Source organism: Prionailurus bengalensis, chromosome B4 (genome assembly GCF_016509475.1).
Source record: "Prionailurus bengalensis isolate Pbe53 chromosome B4, Fcat_Pben_1.1_paternal_pri, whole genome shotgun sequence".
NCBI lineage: Eukaryota > Metazoa > Chordata > Mammalia > Carnivora > Felidae > Prionailurus > Prionailurus bengalensis.
In genome coordinates this window covers 119432629-119450634 of record NC_057358.1, presented here as the reverse complement: position 1 = coordinate 119450634, position 18006 = coordinate 119432629, and the positions used below count along the sequence as shown (strand labels likewise).

The window sequence follows — 18006 nt, the reverse complement described above, 5'->3', positions numbered from 1 at the left end:
AGGTCATGATCTCACGGTTTGTGAGTTCGAGCCCCATGTCGGGCTCTGTGCTGACAGCTCAGAGCCTGGAGCCTGCTTCGGATTCTGTGTCTCATTCTCTCTCTGCTCCTACCCAACTTATGCTCTGTCTCTGTTTCTCAAAAATAAATAAATGTAAAAAAAAAAAAATTTAAATCTCAAGTTTAGAGGCACATTATATACACTAAGGAATATAACCAATACCAAAACCTTTACCTTTGCAACAAATGTGGATAAAGTGGATGAAGTAAAAGACATCAGATAATAAAATAGCCTTCCTTGGTATTTAAAGAGGAAAAAAAAAAAGCCTATACATAAATGCCAGAAGTTTCAGTCACATCAACTACATATATGAGAAATCACATTGCTTCCCAAGCCACCACAGCCGGGATTTAAAAAAGAAAGAAAGGGGCACCTGGGTGGCTCAGTCGGTTGAGCGATCGACTTCAGCTCAGATCATTATCTCACAGTTTGTGAGTTCGAGCCCCTGTCGGGCTCTGTGCTGACAGCTCAGAGCCTGGAGCCTGCTTCTGATTCTGTGTGTCTCTCTCTCTCTGCCCCTCCCCCACTCATGCTCTGTCTCTGTCTCAGAAATACACATAAAAAAAAAGAAAAAAGAAAGAAAGTAAGAAAGAACAAACCTAACAAAACCCAATTTCATTAAACCTGTCTAAACTACATTCTGCATCTGGACCTGACTTCAGCTCCTATCCAATGAATGATGAAATTCCACACATCGAGGGACCAAGTAAATACAAGCATTTGATTTTGAGCAAGTCACTGTACTGTATCAAGGGCCCATGTGCACCCTGGGCTTTGTGTGGTTTACATGGCATTTTAAATAAAAGTCACATTTTGAAACAGTTTATCAACAGGGCCTGAAAAACACATGCTTATCAACATGATACCCTGCAAAATGCTTAAAAGATTACAGAGCCATTTGGGGCAGGAAATAATTTTACAGTTCTTTATCCTCTCAGAAGGCAATGGCTTTGCGAAGACTTTGACCTTGAGATGCTGTTATCCAACATCATTTTACAGGACCTCTGCTTACTACACGTCACTGTATCAGCATGAACTAGCTAACGATACTGCCTTAATAGCACTGTGGGAAAGCTGCCACAAACACGGCAGTTCTCACCAAGAGTGCAATAATGTCTCTCCCCTGCTGCTACTGCTCTGTGCTCTACAATCACATTTTGATACTCACACATGATATTAAAATCCTGTCCCTGAAGACGTTTAACACTTTTTTCTTTCGAGTTTGGAGAAGCCTTACTTTGATTTGAAGGGACACAAAAAAGGTTTATCATCGTGAACACATTAACTGCTATGCTCATCATTTGGAAGATTACATAAATAAATCAGGTATAGATACCTCTCTCTCAAGGAGTTTACAGGCCATTAAAGGAGGTAAGACAAGCCCATAAGTGACTCTAAGACAAAGTACATCAGATGTGTCATTTGAGAGGAAAAGATAAAGCACAGTGTAAATGCTAGACCCAAGCTGTGGGCTTGAGGGAACAGTTTTTGCAGAGGTGGACATCTCAGTCTCCTCCCTGAAGATTAGCCTACAACTTAGGATGGAGAGATTTTCAACACTAAAAAGACAAGAGGAACACTCTATGGCCTAGACTCTAGGCTAAAGGGTCAGCATAAGCTAAAGTGACACATAAAATGGGATAACAAAGATCATGAAAAAGGAGAAAAGGTTACGGTTTGGGTGCAGCACCAGGTGCCTGAACACATCTGGACACAACCCTCATCTGTTCTCAGAGCACCTTTACCATTTCCACAGCTTGTCTATTTCCTTACCACTTTCTCCAACTGGAATTTGAACAACTTCAGGCCAGGAAATATTTCATGTTTTGTTTGTTTTTTTCTTTTTAGTATTTAAAACCCAAATGCCTCGTGCAGTGTCTGACACATATTAAGTATTCATTAAATAATCAAAAAATGCATTTTAAGTGAAAAGACAGATTCTTCTCATGTTTCAAGCATAGGTGAGTAGAAACAATAGTGTTACTGAAGGAAACAGGATTCAGATTAAAGATGTAGATAGAATACAAACATTCATCTTCATACCCTTCCAAAACCACATAAAACAACAGTAAAGAGAACTTTTCTTCATAGGCATAGTTCACAAGGCAAAGGAGAAAGGAAGAAGAGATAATAGCAACAAAACTATAAAGGGTAAAAAGCAAAAAGGCAAGCAATAAGGAGACTCCTAAATACTGAGTCCTGAGCCCACCACAGGGAAAGCCAACAAGCAGCCCAATTCATACCATAGAACTCCTAAAAGGCGAAGGAAGTGTTGCACTGGGTACCTTCTAAGGGTAGAGCTAAATCAAGAGAAATCACTACAAATCCCTTAAAACCCCCTCCCAAACTATGCAATCCAGGTTGCTGTGTCCCTACTTTGGCTGAAGAGTAGAGGTTTTTTCTAGACCCATCACAGTTGAGAGCAAAGTCATCATTCTGAAAATTGGGAAATTAAAAGAAAGTCTATATTCCAAATTTTGAGATCTCTACCTCAACATCGTCTCAGAACTTGCCAACCAGACTTATACCCTAGAGGTAGGAGACTAAAGATTTTTCTCTGAATATCCAACGAGATCAAGACGAAAGATCTAAAAAGTCTGACATGAGAAGTTTCCCAGACAACCCTTCAGGGAAACTCATAATAAGCAAGGTTACAATTCCCTATCAGCTTTTTGGTGCTACACTCCTAAATAGGAGCAGGATTTACATATCTAATACATATACAGATCTTCCTCAACTTAACCACGGGGTTATATCCCAATAAACCCATCATAACTTGAAAATATCATAATTTGAAAATGCATTTAATATGCCTAACCTACTGAACACCATAGCTTAGCCTGGCCTACCTTAAATGTGCTCAGAACACTTACATTAGCCAAAAGCTGGCAAAGATCATCTAACAAAACGTATTTTATAATAAAATGTTGAATATCTCCTGTAATTTATTAAATACTGTAGAGAAAGCAAAAAAGAGAATGGCGATACAGATATAGAAAGGCTGTAAGTGTATCACCCTTGTTCACCCTTGTGATCTCATGGCTGACTGGGTGCTGCGGCTCCCTGTCACTGCCCAACATCACCAGTATCAGACTGCATATCGTTATCCAAGGGAAAGATTAAAATTCAAAATTCGAGGTACAGTTTCTACTGAATGTATATCACTTTTACACCATCATAAAGTTGAAAAATCCTAAGTCAACCATTGTAAGTCAGAAAACATCTGTAGCTATACCCAAGGATCAGATAGCTGACGTATACCTCTAAAATACAGACAGAAACTGAAACCAACAAAGCAAACAGCAACTATACAGGAATATGAAATTAAAAAAATACTATTCACAAGGGCACCTGGGTGGCTCAGTTGGTTAACATCTAACTCTTGATTTCGGCTCAGGTCATGATCTCATGATTCCTGAGATTGAGACCCACATTGGGCACTGTGCTAACAGTGCAGGGCCTGCTTGGGATTCTCTCTCTCTCCCTCTCTCTCTGTCCCTCCACACTTGTGCACATGCTCTCGCTCTCTCTCTCTCTCTCAAAATAAACAAACTTAAAAAAAAAGATGCAGCTCTTAAAATATATATTTACAAAATAAAAAATAAAAAACTGTTAACACCACAAAAAGATTAAAGAAACTCCATCTATGACAAATATAGTATAATATCAAAAAGGAAACTGATCATAAGAATGAGTACTTTAAGATACGACAAGAGAAATTAAAAATCCAATAGAAGGATTAGAAAATAAAGCTAGAAAATAAAGCTAAAGAAATCTTCCAGAAAGGAGGGCAAATAGACAAAGAGAAGGACAGAAAAATAAGAAAACAACCAAAAAACCAGACAGCCATTCTAAGAAGAAAAAGCAGAGAAAAATTACATCAAATAATTAAGGGAAGACTACAGAACTGAAGTATATGAATTTCCAAATTAAAGAAGCCACCAAGTGCCAAGCACAATAAATGAAGACAAACCCACACCAACGCAGCACGTTATCATGAAATTTTTAAAAAGAAAAAATACGGGGCATAAAGAGAAGATCTTAAAAGAATCTCTCAGAAAAGGGTTGTCTTAACCCATCCAAATGTGTTCTGAAAAACCTCCTCTGATATGGATTGTCCTAAAGAAAGAGACAGTATTTAATATTCGTAGATAACACGTCATAGAGGTCAAAATCTATTTACTTGAATATTCTACCTAAGAATGCTCCCAACATCTACTAATAGCTAGAAAATTCTTTAAAGTAGAATTCTAACCAGAAAGGTTCCTAGATGCCCTGAAGTAACTTCTACAAAACAAGTTATCTTCAGCCAACAAAGATAAATCAAAGATTCAACCAGAGAATCACCATCAAGAGATTTCTGTAACTTTCTGTAACTTAGGAGTTACCTATCAGCATTAACAAATCTTCTCTAGTGATTCTAACAAACAAAATAGTGCCCAGGAGGGTTCAAGCATTTCTCTGGAAAAAAATATGTCAAGAAAATTTACTGAGTGTGTGTTTTGAGTACAATTCTGTACTATGAACTGCAGAGAGTACAAGATGCAAGGTCTCTGCAGATCATAAATCTATATGCAATCTTATCAAAGACATATGAAAATGATTGAACTGAACAGCACAACATATTTACAAGTGGAAATGAGAAGATCAACTGAACAGTTCCTACCAATATACATAAATATAGATAGAAGGATGGGTGGTGCACTCAGAACCAGATACATGGATGTTATAAGAGAACACTTTCTGAAGAAGTGGGTTTTTAAATTTTTAAAAAATATTTATTTATTTTTGAAAGAAAGAGACAGCGTGAGCAAGGGAGAGAGGGCCAAGAGAGGAAGACACAGAATCTGAAGCAGGCTCCAGGCTCCGAGCTGTCAGCACAGAGCCCAACACAGGGCTCGAACTCCAAACCATGAGATCATGACCTGAGCTGAAGTCGGACACTTAACCGACTGAGCCACCCAGGCATCCCTGAAGAAGGTTTTGCATAAAGGTTTAAAGGTCATTAAAAAATATGGTTAGGGGCACCTGGGTGGCTCAACAGGTTAAGCATCTTTCTCTCTCAAAAATAAATAAACATGTAAAAAAAAGGTTTTTTTAAATATGGTTAAATGAATTGGAGGCCAAAATTCTGCCGAAAAACTACTGAAATATACATATGAAAACAGTACCAGACATAAGCCCCCAAATTATCTTGCCCAAAACAATTAGTGTTAAGTGTATTAGAAGAAACAAACTGAACGGGAACAGAGGTGGCAGAATGATGAAAGGTAAAGAGACTCAGAGGTGCACCTGATAAGCCTGGTTTATCACAATTTATAATGTGGTACTTTTGTGTTCCAGCTTAAAGTGGCAAGATGAAAACAGAGGTAAAGTTATTCTAGCAGTTCTGTACCAGAATTAGGAGGAATGGAGAATACATCTTAGAAAACTGCTATCAGACATAAGGAGATGACAGCATGAACCAGAGCAAACACTATAGAATGGGAGGGGGAAAAGTAGACAAAAAGATGAGGAGGTCAAGGATAGATTGGACTTAAGACCAAAGGAAAAAAGGAGAATCAATAAAGAGGAGGCTAGAATGATGATGGAGACAGGAGTAATAAAGAAAGTAGGATTTGGATCTTATTTGAGAAGGTAAAAATGTAAAGAATTTAGTTTTTTTTAGGACTATAGATTTCAGGAGGCTGAATAAACTTTTTTTCCTAGCTCTCAAAAACAGGAAAATATAAAATAAAAGGGAGACTAAAGAATAAATAAAGCAGGGCCTTTACAAATTCGACCCCACAGGTCTCAATTTTATGAAGTCTTAAATAGAATATATGCTTAAAAAATTAAGATTTCAAATTACATAAACTTTAAAGCATAAGGCAGTAAATCATTCATAAACAATCATTATGACAAGCAATTACAGTTATATTAAATATGCTCCTGGAAATTAAAGAAGCTCTTCCTGTAGAAATGAGAAAAACAGAAACCTATCTCTATAACCAAATCATAAAACTACAAAATTACAACCAATTTTAATGATAAACAAAAGCATACCTTTAATGTTCCATCAGCTGAACAACTAGCCAAAAGCTTATCATCTGGTGAAAATCTGCAGTGATTGACTGAATTTGTGTGGCCAAACATGGTATTCCGACACTCTTTTTGGGTCAAATCCCACAGCTATTTGAGAAAGATAAAAAGATAACTACAAAACTAGTACTGAACAAGGAAGTTAGAAACCACATAACATTTTTTCTTCCCTCCCATTTAAGTTTTTTCAATTACAGAAAAATGTTCATAGTAATACAAAGGTATCAAATACAAAGGTGAATTGTGATTACCAAGTAATGGAGCCGCCCTTAGATCAGCACCTACATCTATTAAAGGACCAAAGGTTATGTAAATAACTAATCACTGCCCATTTTAACAAAGTAGTTTGGAATCATTACTATTTTTACTTAGATCTATAATAAATAATTTGTAAAATAAAATATCCCCAAACTTTTTTAGATGCTAGGTTACCCAAATGGTCATTTCTAAGATTTCCCCATGCAAACCTTGAGTATACTAGCTAGGCTAAAATCTATTAATGCTCTAAAAAATGACTAAAAAAATTCAAAGATAGCAAAGATAGACATAAATACATTTGACAGGACATGTAACAGGCTTGAAGACCAAGTAAACACCTCTAGGAAGCAACCAACCAAATTCAGAATCCACAGGACAAAAGACTAAAGTTCTCATCAATGGCATAAGAAAAGAGGAGGAGAAGGGAAACTTCTACAGATTAAAAGGGATTTAAGACATAGAACAACTAAATGTCACCTGAAATTTATATTTTGATTCCAACAAACTCATGGTAGAAAGGTATGTTTTTAAGAATAATGGGGAAGGGGCCCCTAACTGGGTCAGTTGATCTTGGGGTTGTGAGTCCAAGCCCACATTGGGTGTTGAGATTACTAAACATAAATAAACTTAAAAAAAGAAAAAGAATAATGGGGAGAAGTAAGCACAAACCAGGTATATTACAAAACCATTGTTAATGTTAGGGGTAATAATGCCATGGTATGTATGTTTAAGACCTCAGATACGCATGCTGAAGGATTTTGGGTGAAATGACATAATACCTGGGATTTGTTGCAACGTGCCCCAGCCACCACCCCCCCCCCCAAAAATGGGGATGGGGGACCGGGGAGGACAATAAAATAAAATTAGCAAAATACTGATAATAGTACAGTTAGAGCTAAACAATGGATACCACAAGGGTTCATTATTGTACTCTTTCCTTTTGGATATGTTTGAAAAGTATATAAAATGTAAATTAAAAAGGGGCTCCTGGGTGGCTCAGTCGGTTGAGTGTCCGACTTCGGCTCAGGTCATGATCTTGCAGTTTGTGAGTTCGAGCCCCATGTCGGGCTCTGTGCTGACAGCTCAGAGCCTGGAGCCTCCTTCGGATTCTGTGTCTCCCTCTCTCTCTGCCCCTTCCCCACTCATGCTCTGTCTCTGTCTCTCAAAAATGAATAAACATTAAAGAAAAAATGTTTCTTTTTAAATGTAAATAAGAAGGACTAGTCATCTCTGGTGATTTATGCTAACTATATTAAACACAGAAGAACTCATTCATCCCCGTGATTAACCTTGGTAAAAATCCTTTGCAAATGACCAGTGAGATACGTCCTATTCTTCATCCTAGACTCCTTTTTATCCCAGTCCTAGGTAAATCCAATTTTTCAGATAAGGCAAGTTACATGGGGGCAGCTTCAATTTTACATATTTTTTTTAAAAATTTCATTTTTGGGGCGCCTGGGTGGCTCAGTCGGTTAAGTGGCCGACTTCGGCTCAGGTCATGATCTCGCGGTCTGTGAGTTCGAGCCCCACATCGGGCTCTGTGCTGACAGCTCAGAGCCTGGAGCCTGTTTCAGATTCTGTGTCTCCCTCTCTCTGACCCTCCCCTGTTCATGCTCTGTCTCTCCCTGTCTCAAAAATAAATAAATGTTAAAAAAAAAAAAATTAAAAAAAAAAAAAAGATTTCATTTTTAAATATTCTCTACACCCAACATGGGGCTCAAACCCACAACCCTGAGATCAAGAGTTGCAAGCTCCACCAACTGAGCCAGCCAGGCACCCCCAGATTTACATATTTTCATTGGCTTCTCTCAGTTCAAGAGACACAAGAAGTGAGTTCTAATTGTCTACATGGTAATACAGGTGTGGTATGGCAGATCTTAAAGCATAACTTGTCCTTAATTAAAACTGTTGACTAACCAATATACCCCATAGATCTCTCTTTGTTCTCACATCCTAGAGGTTTTTGTCTGTAATTAAAATGAGGAAATATTAACTTCTTCACCCTCTAAAATATTAAAAAGAAACATCAAAAATTAGTCATAACAAAAGGTCTTAGGTTTTTAGAGCTGGGATTGTTCAAATAGAGCAAAGCTTTTCTTAAATAGTACAATAGTCTTATTTTTTAGAGGTGGGTTTATTCAGTAGGGTAAAGCATATCTGAGTAAAAATGAGCTAAGACTGTAAGACTATGTTAGGCTGTTATTTTAACCCAATCCAGTGTTTCAAACTGAGCTGTGCAGGGCCCTAGGGATTCCAGAAACGTGTCTGAAAGGAACTACTGGGGAAAATAACCTGTGGGTACAGGGGGGACAACTTTCAATATTTTCTAAAGTTGTTCAAATACCTTAAACATCAAACAGAATGTATGAGGTTTTCCAAACTGAAATGTTTTGCTGAACCTTCCCAAAAATATAATGTCCCATTACAAAGATAGTGTGACATTAAAAAAAGAAAGGGCAGGGGCGCCTGGGTGGCGCAGTCGGTTAAGCGTCCGACTTCAGTCAGGTCACGATCTTGCGGTCCGCGAGTTCGAGCCCCGCGTCAGGCTCTGGGCTGATGGCTCAGAGCCTGGAGCCTGTTTCCGATTCTGTGTCTCCCTCTCTCTCTGCCCCTCCCCTGTTCATGCTCTGTCTCTCTCTGTCCCAAAAATAAATAAAAAACGTTGAAAAAAAAATTAAAAAAAAAAAAAAGAAAGGGCACAGGGCACCTAGGAGGTTCAGTCAGTTAAGCGTCCAACACTTGGTTTCGGCCCAGGTCATGATCTCATGGTTCATGAGTTCAAGCCCCATGTCAAGCTCTGTGCTGACAACATGGAGTCTGCTTAGGATTCTCTCTCCCTGTCTTGCTGCCCTCTCCCACTCTCCCAAGCTTGTGCACTTGCTCTTTCTCACTCTCTCAAAAATAAACATCAAAAAAAAAAAAAAAAAGGGAGGAGGAGGACAAAGGGCAGAAATCAATCCAAAAAAGACTCTAAAAGAAGTTAGTGAATCTTTCTGGGACCCCAGAAAATTCAATCTAGCTATCTTTAATATGGCACTTAACAGGGGAAAAAAGAGCCTGCCTGGAATTCGCTCTCTCTCCTTTCTCTGCCCCTCCCCTGCTTGCTCGCACATACGTGCTCTCTCTCTCTCAAAATAAACTCCAAAAAAAAGATAAAATCTTTTATAATTTATAATTATAAAGCATTACCAAACATATATGAAATGAGTATGTTTTTGGTTTTAGCTTTTTTTTCCTGTCAGCATCTCTTTTTCTTCCTCCTAATAACAGAACCTCTCTTTTGAATCAAGTCCCTCTTATATAATTCAGTGGAGCTGACCTCACCTCACTTGTCCCATTTCTACACGGCTACACTTGTGAACCTTGGCCAATCCACGGATTCCATCCTACAGGTGACTAGGATTATTTAACAATGAGCATATAAGCCAAACAAAGTCAAATAGTCTTCTTTAAAATGAAATCTATAGGATCTGGGAAAGAATAGATCCTCTATGTATGTATGTATGTATGTATGTGTGTTGTATATATATAAAATACATATATGTGTATTATATGTATCATGTATATGTGTATGTGTGTATATATATACACACACACACACACACACACACACATATATAATATGATTTCCTCTGTGACTATAAACCATAAGACCCATGTAAGCCTGGAGGTGAGAATAGCCATATTTCCTGCCACACTGAAAGAACAACGCCTAAACCAAACAAAGAGGGAAACAAAGTCTAGAGATAAAAGGTAGAGTCTAAGAACATAATTTAAACATCTGGAATCAGCTATGCTTGAAGCCATGCTCCCTCTAGACTCTTCACTTACATAAACCAATAATATCTTTTTTTTTTTTTTTGCTTAATCTAATATGGAAGTTTCTATCACTGCAACCAAAAGAACCCTGATTAATACATGAGAAAATCAAAAGAAATGTTCTAATGCATCTATCAAATTTGTCTATGTAATTCTCATCATCCACACTTACTTTGAGGAAACAGTCACTTGACGCAGTGGCTAAGAGAAGGTGATGACTGTTGTTGGTAAAGTGGCAGCAATTGACTTGCTCTGAGTGCTCATCATAGATATGTACTAGTTCCCCAGTCACAGAATTCCAAATCTAAAAAGAATAGAGAAAATAAAATTTACAACTACCCCTTATTTTCAAAGGGAGAACAGAGGAGCAAACAAACATCACCTGTTTTGTGGCAGATTTTCCCAGACATGAGGCTAATGAACACCTCCGCCTTCTCTAAAATACGTATTTTTCCAGGTTTAAAAAAAAAGTTACTTGCAACTGTATACATGTGACCTTTCTACAGCATAATTAGAATCTCATGAAAACATTACATTCTTCAAGGGCAAGATTGCACATGTTCATATGAATGACAGCAGGCAGAGATGTAAGTGCTATAAAAACTATGGAAGGCGCACGTGGGTGGCTCAGTCATTTGAGAGTCCTACACTTGATTTCAGCTCAGATCATGATCTCATGGGTTCAGAAGATCAAGACCCAAGTTGGGCTCTGCGCTGACAGCAAAGAGCCTGCTTGGGATTCTCTCTCTCTCTCTCTCTCTCTCTCTCTCTCTCTCTCTCTCTCTCTCAAAATAAACAAACTTTAAATAAATAAGAAGTATAGAATAATGGACTTTAGATCAGAAGGATTAAGTCCAAGACCTGGCTCTACCATTTATTATTTGTGTGTCCTTAAGTCCTTAATTTATCTGCATCACAGTCCAATCTTCTATAAAATGAGGATACTTATACCTGTCCTACACAATTCAAGGTATCAAATGAGATAAAGGATGGGGAAAACTGAGAGCTTTCCCCTTAAGGTCAGGAACAAGACCAGGATGTCCACTCTCTCCATTATTATTCAACATCTTTTTGGAAGTCTTAGCCTCAGCAATCAGACAACACAAAGAAACAAAAGGCATCCAAATAGGCCAGGAGGAGGTCAAACTTCCACTCTTTGGGGATGACATGATACTTTATATGAAAAACCCAAAAGATTCCACCAAAAGACTGCTAGAACCGATCCATAAATTCATCAAAGTTGCAGGATATAAAATCAATGCACAGAAATCGGTTGCATTCCTATACACCAACAATGAAGCAAAAGAAGGAGAATTCAAGGAATTGATCCCATTTACAACTGCATCAAAAACCATAAAATACCTAGGAATAAATCTAACCAAAGAGGTGAAAAATCTATACACTGAAAACTATAGAAAGTTTATGAAAGAAATTGAAGAAGACACAATGGAAAAAGATTCCATGCTCCTGGATAGGAAGAACAAATAGTATTAAAATGTCAACACTACCCAAAGCTATCTACATATTCAATGCAATACCTATCAAAATAACACCAGCATTCTTCACAGAGCTAGAACAAACAATCCTAAAATATGTATAGAACCGGAAAAGACCCTGGATAGCCAAAGCAATCTTGAAAAAGAAAACCAAAGCAGGAGGCATCACAATCCTGGACTTCAAGCTATATTACAAAGTCATAATCATCAAGACAGTATGGTACTGGCACAGAAAGAGACACTCAGATCAATGGAACACAATAGAAAACCCAAAAATGGATCCACAAACATATGGCCAACTAATCTTTGACAAAGCAGGGAAGAATATCCAATGGAATAAAAACAGTCTCTTCAGCAAATGGTGCTGGGAAAACTGGACAGCGACATGCAGAAAAATGAACCTGGACCACTTTCTTATACCATACACAAAAATAAACTCAAAATGGATGAAACACCTAAATGTAAGACAGGAAGCCATCAAAATCCTCAAGGAGAAAGCAGGCAAAAAACCTCTCTGACCTTGGCCACAGTAACTTCTTACTCAGCACATCTCCAGTGGCAAGGGAAACAAAAGCAAAAATGAACTATTGGGACTTCATCAAAGGGCCTCATCCTTTGCACAGCAAAGGAAACAATCAGCAAAACTAAAAGGCAACAGACGGAATGGGAGAAGATATTTGCAAATGACATATCAGATAAAGGGTTGGTATCCAAAATCTGTAAAGAACTTCTCAAACTCAACACTCAAAAAACAAATAATCCAGTGAAGAAATGGGAAAACACATGAATAGACACTTCTCCAAAGAAGACATCCAGATGGCCAATTGACACATGAAAAAAATGCTCAACATCACTCATCATCAGGGAAATTCAAATCAAAACCACAATGAGATACTACCTCACACCTGTCAGAATGGCTAACATTAACAACACAGGCAACAACAGATGTTGGCGAGGATGTGGAAAAAGAGGATCTCTTTTGCATTGTTGGTGGGAACACAAGCTGATGCAGCAACTCTGGAAAACAGTATGGAGGTTCCTCAAAAAATTAAAAATAGAACTAGCCTACAACCCAGCAATTGCATTACTAGGTATTTATCTAAGGATACAGGTATGCTGTTTCAAATGGGCACATGCACCCTAATGTTTTTTTTTAGTATGAAATTTATTGTCAAATTGGTTTCCATACAACACCCAGTGCTCATCCCAAAAGGTGCCCTCCTCAATACTCATCATCCACCCTGCCCTCCCTCCCACCCCCCATCAACCCTCAGTTTATTCTCCGTTTTTAAGAGTCTCTTATGGTTTGGCTCTCTCCCTCTCTAACCTTTTTTTTTTTTTTCTTCCCCTCCCCCATGGACTTCTGTTAAGTTTCTCAGGATCCACATGGAGTGAAAATATATGGTATCTGTCTTTCTCTGTATGACTTATTTCACTTAGCATAACACTCTCCAGTTCCATCCACGTTGTTACAAAAGGCCTTATTTCATTCTTTCTCATTGCCACATACTATTCCATTGTGTATATAAACCACAATTTCTTTATCCATTTGTCAGCTAATGGACATTTAGGCTCTTTCCATATTTGGCTATTGTTGAAAGCGCTGCTATAAACATTGGGGTACAAGTGCCTCTATACATCAGCACTCCTGTATCCCTTGGGTAAATTCCTAGAAGTGCTATTGCTGGGTCATAGGGTAGATCTATTTTTAATTTTTTTAAGAACCTCCACACTTTTCCAGAGCAGCTGTACCAGTTTGCACTCCCAACAGTGCAAGGGGGTTCCCATTTCTCCACATCCTCTCCAGCATCTATAGTCTCCTGATTTGTTCATTTTAGCCACTCTGACTGGCATGAGGTGATATCTCAGTGTGGTTTTGATTTGTATTTCCCTGATGAGGAGTGATGATGAGCATCTTTACATGTGCCTGTTGGCCATCTGGACGTCTTCTTTAGAGAAGTGTCTATTCATGTTTTCTGCCCATTTCTTCACTGGATTATTTGTTTTTCGGGTGTGGAGTTTGGTGAGCTCTTTCTAGATTTTGGATACTAGCCCTTTGTCCGATATGTCATTTGCAAATATCTTTTCCCATTCCGTTGGTTGCCTTTTAGTTTTGTTGATTGTTTCCTTTGCTGTGCAGAGGCTTTTTATCTTCACAAGGTCCCAGTAGTTCGTTTTTGCTTTTAATTCCCTTGCCTTTGGGGATGTGTCAAGTAAGAAATTGCTACGGTTGAGGTCAGAGAGGTTTTTTCCTGCTTTCTCCTCTAGGGTTTTGATGGTTTCCTGTCTCACATTCAGGTCCTTTATCCACTTTGAGTTTATTTTTGTGAATGGTGTAAGAAATTGGTCTAGTTTCATCCTTCTGCATGTTGCTGTCCAGTTCTCCCAGCACCATTTGTTAAAGAGACTGTCTTTTTTCCATTGGATATTCTTTCCCGCTTTGTCAAAGATTAGTTGGCCATACTTTTGTGGATCTAGTTCTGGGGTTTCTATTCTATTCCGTTGGTCTATGTGTCTGTTTTTGTGACAACACCATGCTGTCTTGATGATTACAGCTTTGTAGTAGAGGCTAAAGTCTGGGATTGTGATGCCTCCTGCTTTGGTCTTCTGCTTCAAAATTACTTTGGCTATTCGGGGCCTTTTGTGGTTCCATACAAATTTTAGGATTGCTTGTTCTAGCTTCAAGAAGAATGCTGGTGCAATTTTGATTGGGATTGCATTGAATGTGTAGATAGCTTTGGGTAGTATTGACATTTTAATAATATTTATTCTTCCAATCCATGAGCACGGGATATTTTTCCATTTCTTTATATTTCTTCAATTTCCTTCATAAGCTTTCTATAGTTTTCACCATACAGATCTTTCACATCTTTGGTTAGGTTTATTCCTAGGTATTTTATGGTTCTTGGTGCAATTGCGAATGGGATCAGTTTATTTGTCTTTCTGTTGTTTCATTATCAGTGTATAAGAATGCAACTGATTTTTGTACATTGATTTTGTAGCCTGCGACTTTGCTGAATTCATGTATCAGTTCTAGCAGACTTCTGGTGTAGTCTATCGGGTTTTCCATGTATAATATCATGTCATCTGCAAAAAGTGAAAGCTTGACTTCATCTTGGCCAATTTTCATGCCTTTGATTTCCTTTTGTTGTCTGATTGGTGATGCTAGAACTCCCAACACTATGTTAAATAACCCACACGCTTCTAAAACTCAAACGGGAAGAAATAGAAAGCTTGAACACACCCATAACCAGTGCAGAAATTGAATCAGTTGTCAAAAATCTCCCAAAAAATAACAGTCCAGGACCACATGGCTTCCCAGGGGAATTCTACCAGCCATTTAAAGCAGAGATAATACCTACCCTTCTCAAGCTATTCCAAAAAATAGAAAGGGAAGGAAAACTTCCAGACTCATTCTATGAAATCAGCATTACTTTAATTCCTAAACCAGACCTAGTAAAAAAAGAGAACTACAGGCCAATATCCCTGATGAATATGGATGCAAAAATTCTCAATAAGATACTAGCAAATCGAATTTAACAGCATATAAAAAGAATTATTCGCCATGATCAAGTGGGATTCATTCCTGGGCTGCAGGGCTGGTTCAACATTCACAAATCAATCAATGTGATACATCACATTAATAAAAAAGATAAGAACCATATGATCCTGTCAATAGACGCAGAAAAAGCATTTGACAAAATTCAGCATCCTTTCTTTATAAAAACCCTCGAAAAAGCTGGGATAGAAGGAACATACTTAAACATTATAAAAGCCATTTATGAAAAGCCCACAGCTAATATCATCCTCAATAGGGAAAAACTGACAGCTTTCTCCCTGAGATCAGGAACACAACAGGGATGTCCACTCACCGCTGTTGTTTAACATGCACCCTAATGTTTATAGCAGCACTATCAACAACAGCCAAAGTATGGAAAGAGCCCAAATGCCCATCAATGGATGAATGGATAAAGAAGATGTGGTATATACATACAACGGAGAATTACTCAGCAATCAAAAAGAATGAAATCTTGCCATTTGCAACTATGTGGATGGAACTAGAGGGTATTATGCTAAGTGAAATTCGAGAAAGACAAATCTCATATGACTTCACTCATAAGAAGACTTTAAGACACAGAACAGATGAACACAAGGGAAGGGAAGCAAAAATAATATAAAAACAGGGAGGGGGACAAAACATAAGAAACTCTTAAATATGGAGAACAAGCAGAGGGTTGGTTACTGGAGGGGTTGTGGGAGAGGAGATGGGCTAAATGGGTAAGGGGCATTAAGGAATCTACTCCTGAAATCATTGTTGCACTATATGCTAACTAACTTGGATGTAAATTTTAAAAAATTAAAAGTTTTTTTTTTTAATGAGATAAAGGACATGCTAAGATTTCTGACTTGAACTTATAAATAAATAAGTAAAGACAAATAGCTCAGTGAAAAAAATAAAGGCTTCTGATTCTGAGGGAAACCTAAGCTTTCAACCCTGGCTCCATTACTTATCAGTTGATGTGAGCCTGGACAAATGACTTCATCTCTGAACTTGTTGCCTCATCTGTTAAATACTTACTTTACAAGTTGTAGTGAGAAATTGATAATGTAATACAACAAAGTATTCAGTATAAAGCTTCACAAGGTGTTAAATTCCCCAGTAAAAGAATAATCATTTTAGTTACTATGTAAGACAACCAAGCAGTGTGTTCTATCTAACAACAAATGAAAGAAATAAATTATCTACTCTTCACTGGGCTCTGGATTTTTCATAAGTACTAATTTGCCTCTTATAGCATTTTGTTTTTAATTTTTAAGTAAGCTCCATACCCAAATAGGGCTCAAACTTACAACCCTGAGATGAAGAATCATGTGCTCTACTGATTGAGTCAGCCAGTCGCCCCACATTTTATCTTGTCAAAGCACTCCCCAGAGGCCCAAAAAGTTTATTTTTATTTAATACACATTTCTGCCTCTTGTTTTGTTTTTGAGTACTTAGAAAGCAGAAACACAGTGTTATTTCCTTTTACTCCATTTGGCTCTGACTGTGGAACTACATGGAATGGCCAACTCCAAGTCTGACTCAGAGTAGAAGCTATGTAGTAAATTAACGAGTTGGTTGTAAAGCCACTTGGAGTCCATTCTATCAAGAAGTAGATTTTTCCAAGGCCTGAATTTAGTCTGAACACTCCAAAGTCTTCTTCAAGTGGATCCAGACCCTAGGAAAACTTCCAAGCCAATTTTCTTGCTCCCAGGTCCACTAAGACCCAGTTACACACCTAACCAGTTACGACATTCTTTAAAAAAAAAAAAAGAAAAATTAAAAGAGAAAAAGAAAAAAAGAAAAAGAAAAAGGCTGGGGCTTCTGGGTGGCTCAGTCAGTTAAATGTCCAACTTCGACTCAGGTCATGACCTCACAGTTCGTGTGTTCTATGCAGACAGCTCAGAGCCTGGAGCCTGCTTCAGATTCTGTGTCTCCTTCTCTCTCTGCCCTACCTCACTCATGCTCTGTCTTTCTCTCTCTCTCAAAAATAAACATAAGAAAAATAAAATTAAATTAAAAAAAAATTTTTTTTAAGCCTGAAGTGAGGATCCCCCTCCACTTATCAGAAAAAAACATTCCCCTGGACTTCGGTCTCTCCTAAATTCCACATAAATGCTCTAGCAGAAAGCCAAATTTAGGAACAAGAGACAAGAAAGAATAAAAAAAAAAAAGAAAAGAAAGAAAAAAGGGGAAAAAAATAACAAAGATAAAAATTAACCTGTGTTTACTTTTTTTTCTCTATTTACTTTGTAGACTAGTAACTGAATTGCTAGTTTGTTCGTGCATCTAGATTTGCAGTGAATGTAGTTCATAAAGGTTAAAAAAAAATTTTTTTTAAACCTGGGGGCCGCCTGGGGTGCTCGGTTGGTTAGGCGACTGACTTTGGCTCAGGTCATGATCTCACAGTTTGTGAGTTCGAGCCCCACATTGGGCTCTGTGCTGACAGCTCAGAGCCTGAAGCCTACTTCAGATTCTGTGTCTCCCCTCTTTCTATCCCTCCCCTGTTCATACTCTGTGTGACATAATAAATAAATGTTAAAAAAAAAATTTTTTTTAATTAAAAAAAAAAACCTGGGTTGCCGTTCACAGACTAAGCATTTTACAACAGGAATCCAATCTCAGACAATAATTTTGTGCAGCAACACTTCCAATCACAATGCATTCAAAGATTCCAATTGGTATTTATCCCATAGACTGATCAATAAATGGCAGACATATTCATTAATTTGTAATTGTTTCTCTTAGCTG

The 18006-nt window shown here is 37.9% G+C and overlaps 1 protein-coding gene across 1 annotated transcript in view; it reads right to left on the bottom strand.

Moving 5' to 3' along the window:
• Positions 1–18006, bottom strand: part of APAF1 (apoptotic peptidase activating factor 1) — a 92448-nt gene that overhangs the window by 37265 nt on the left and 37177 nt on the right. The window contains exons 15-16 of the mRNA XM_043562268.1: positions 10391–10522; positions 6106–6231 (exon numbers count right to left, since the gene is read on the bottom strand). Coding sequence (XP_043418203.1) covers positions 6106–6231; positions 10391–10522 — 258 coding nt within the window. The remainder of the gene's footprint in view (positions 1–6105; positions 6232–10390; positions 10523–18006) is intronic.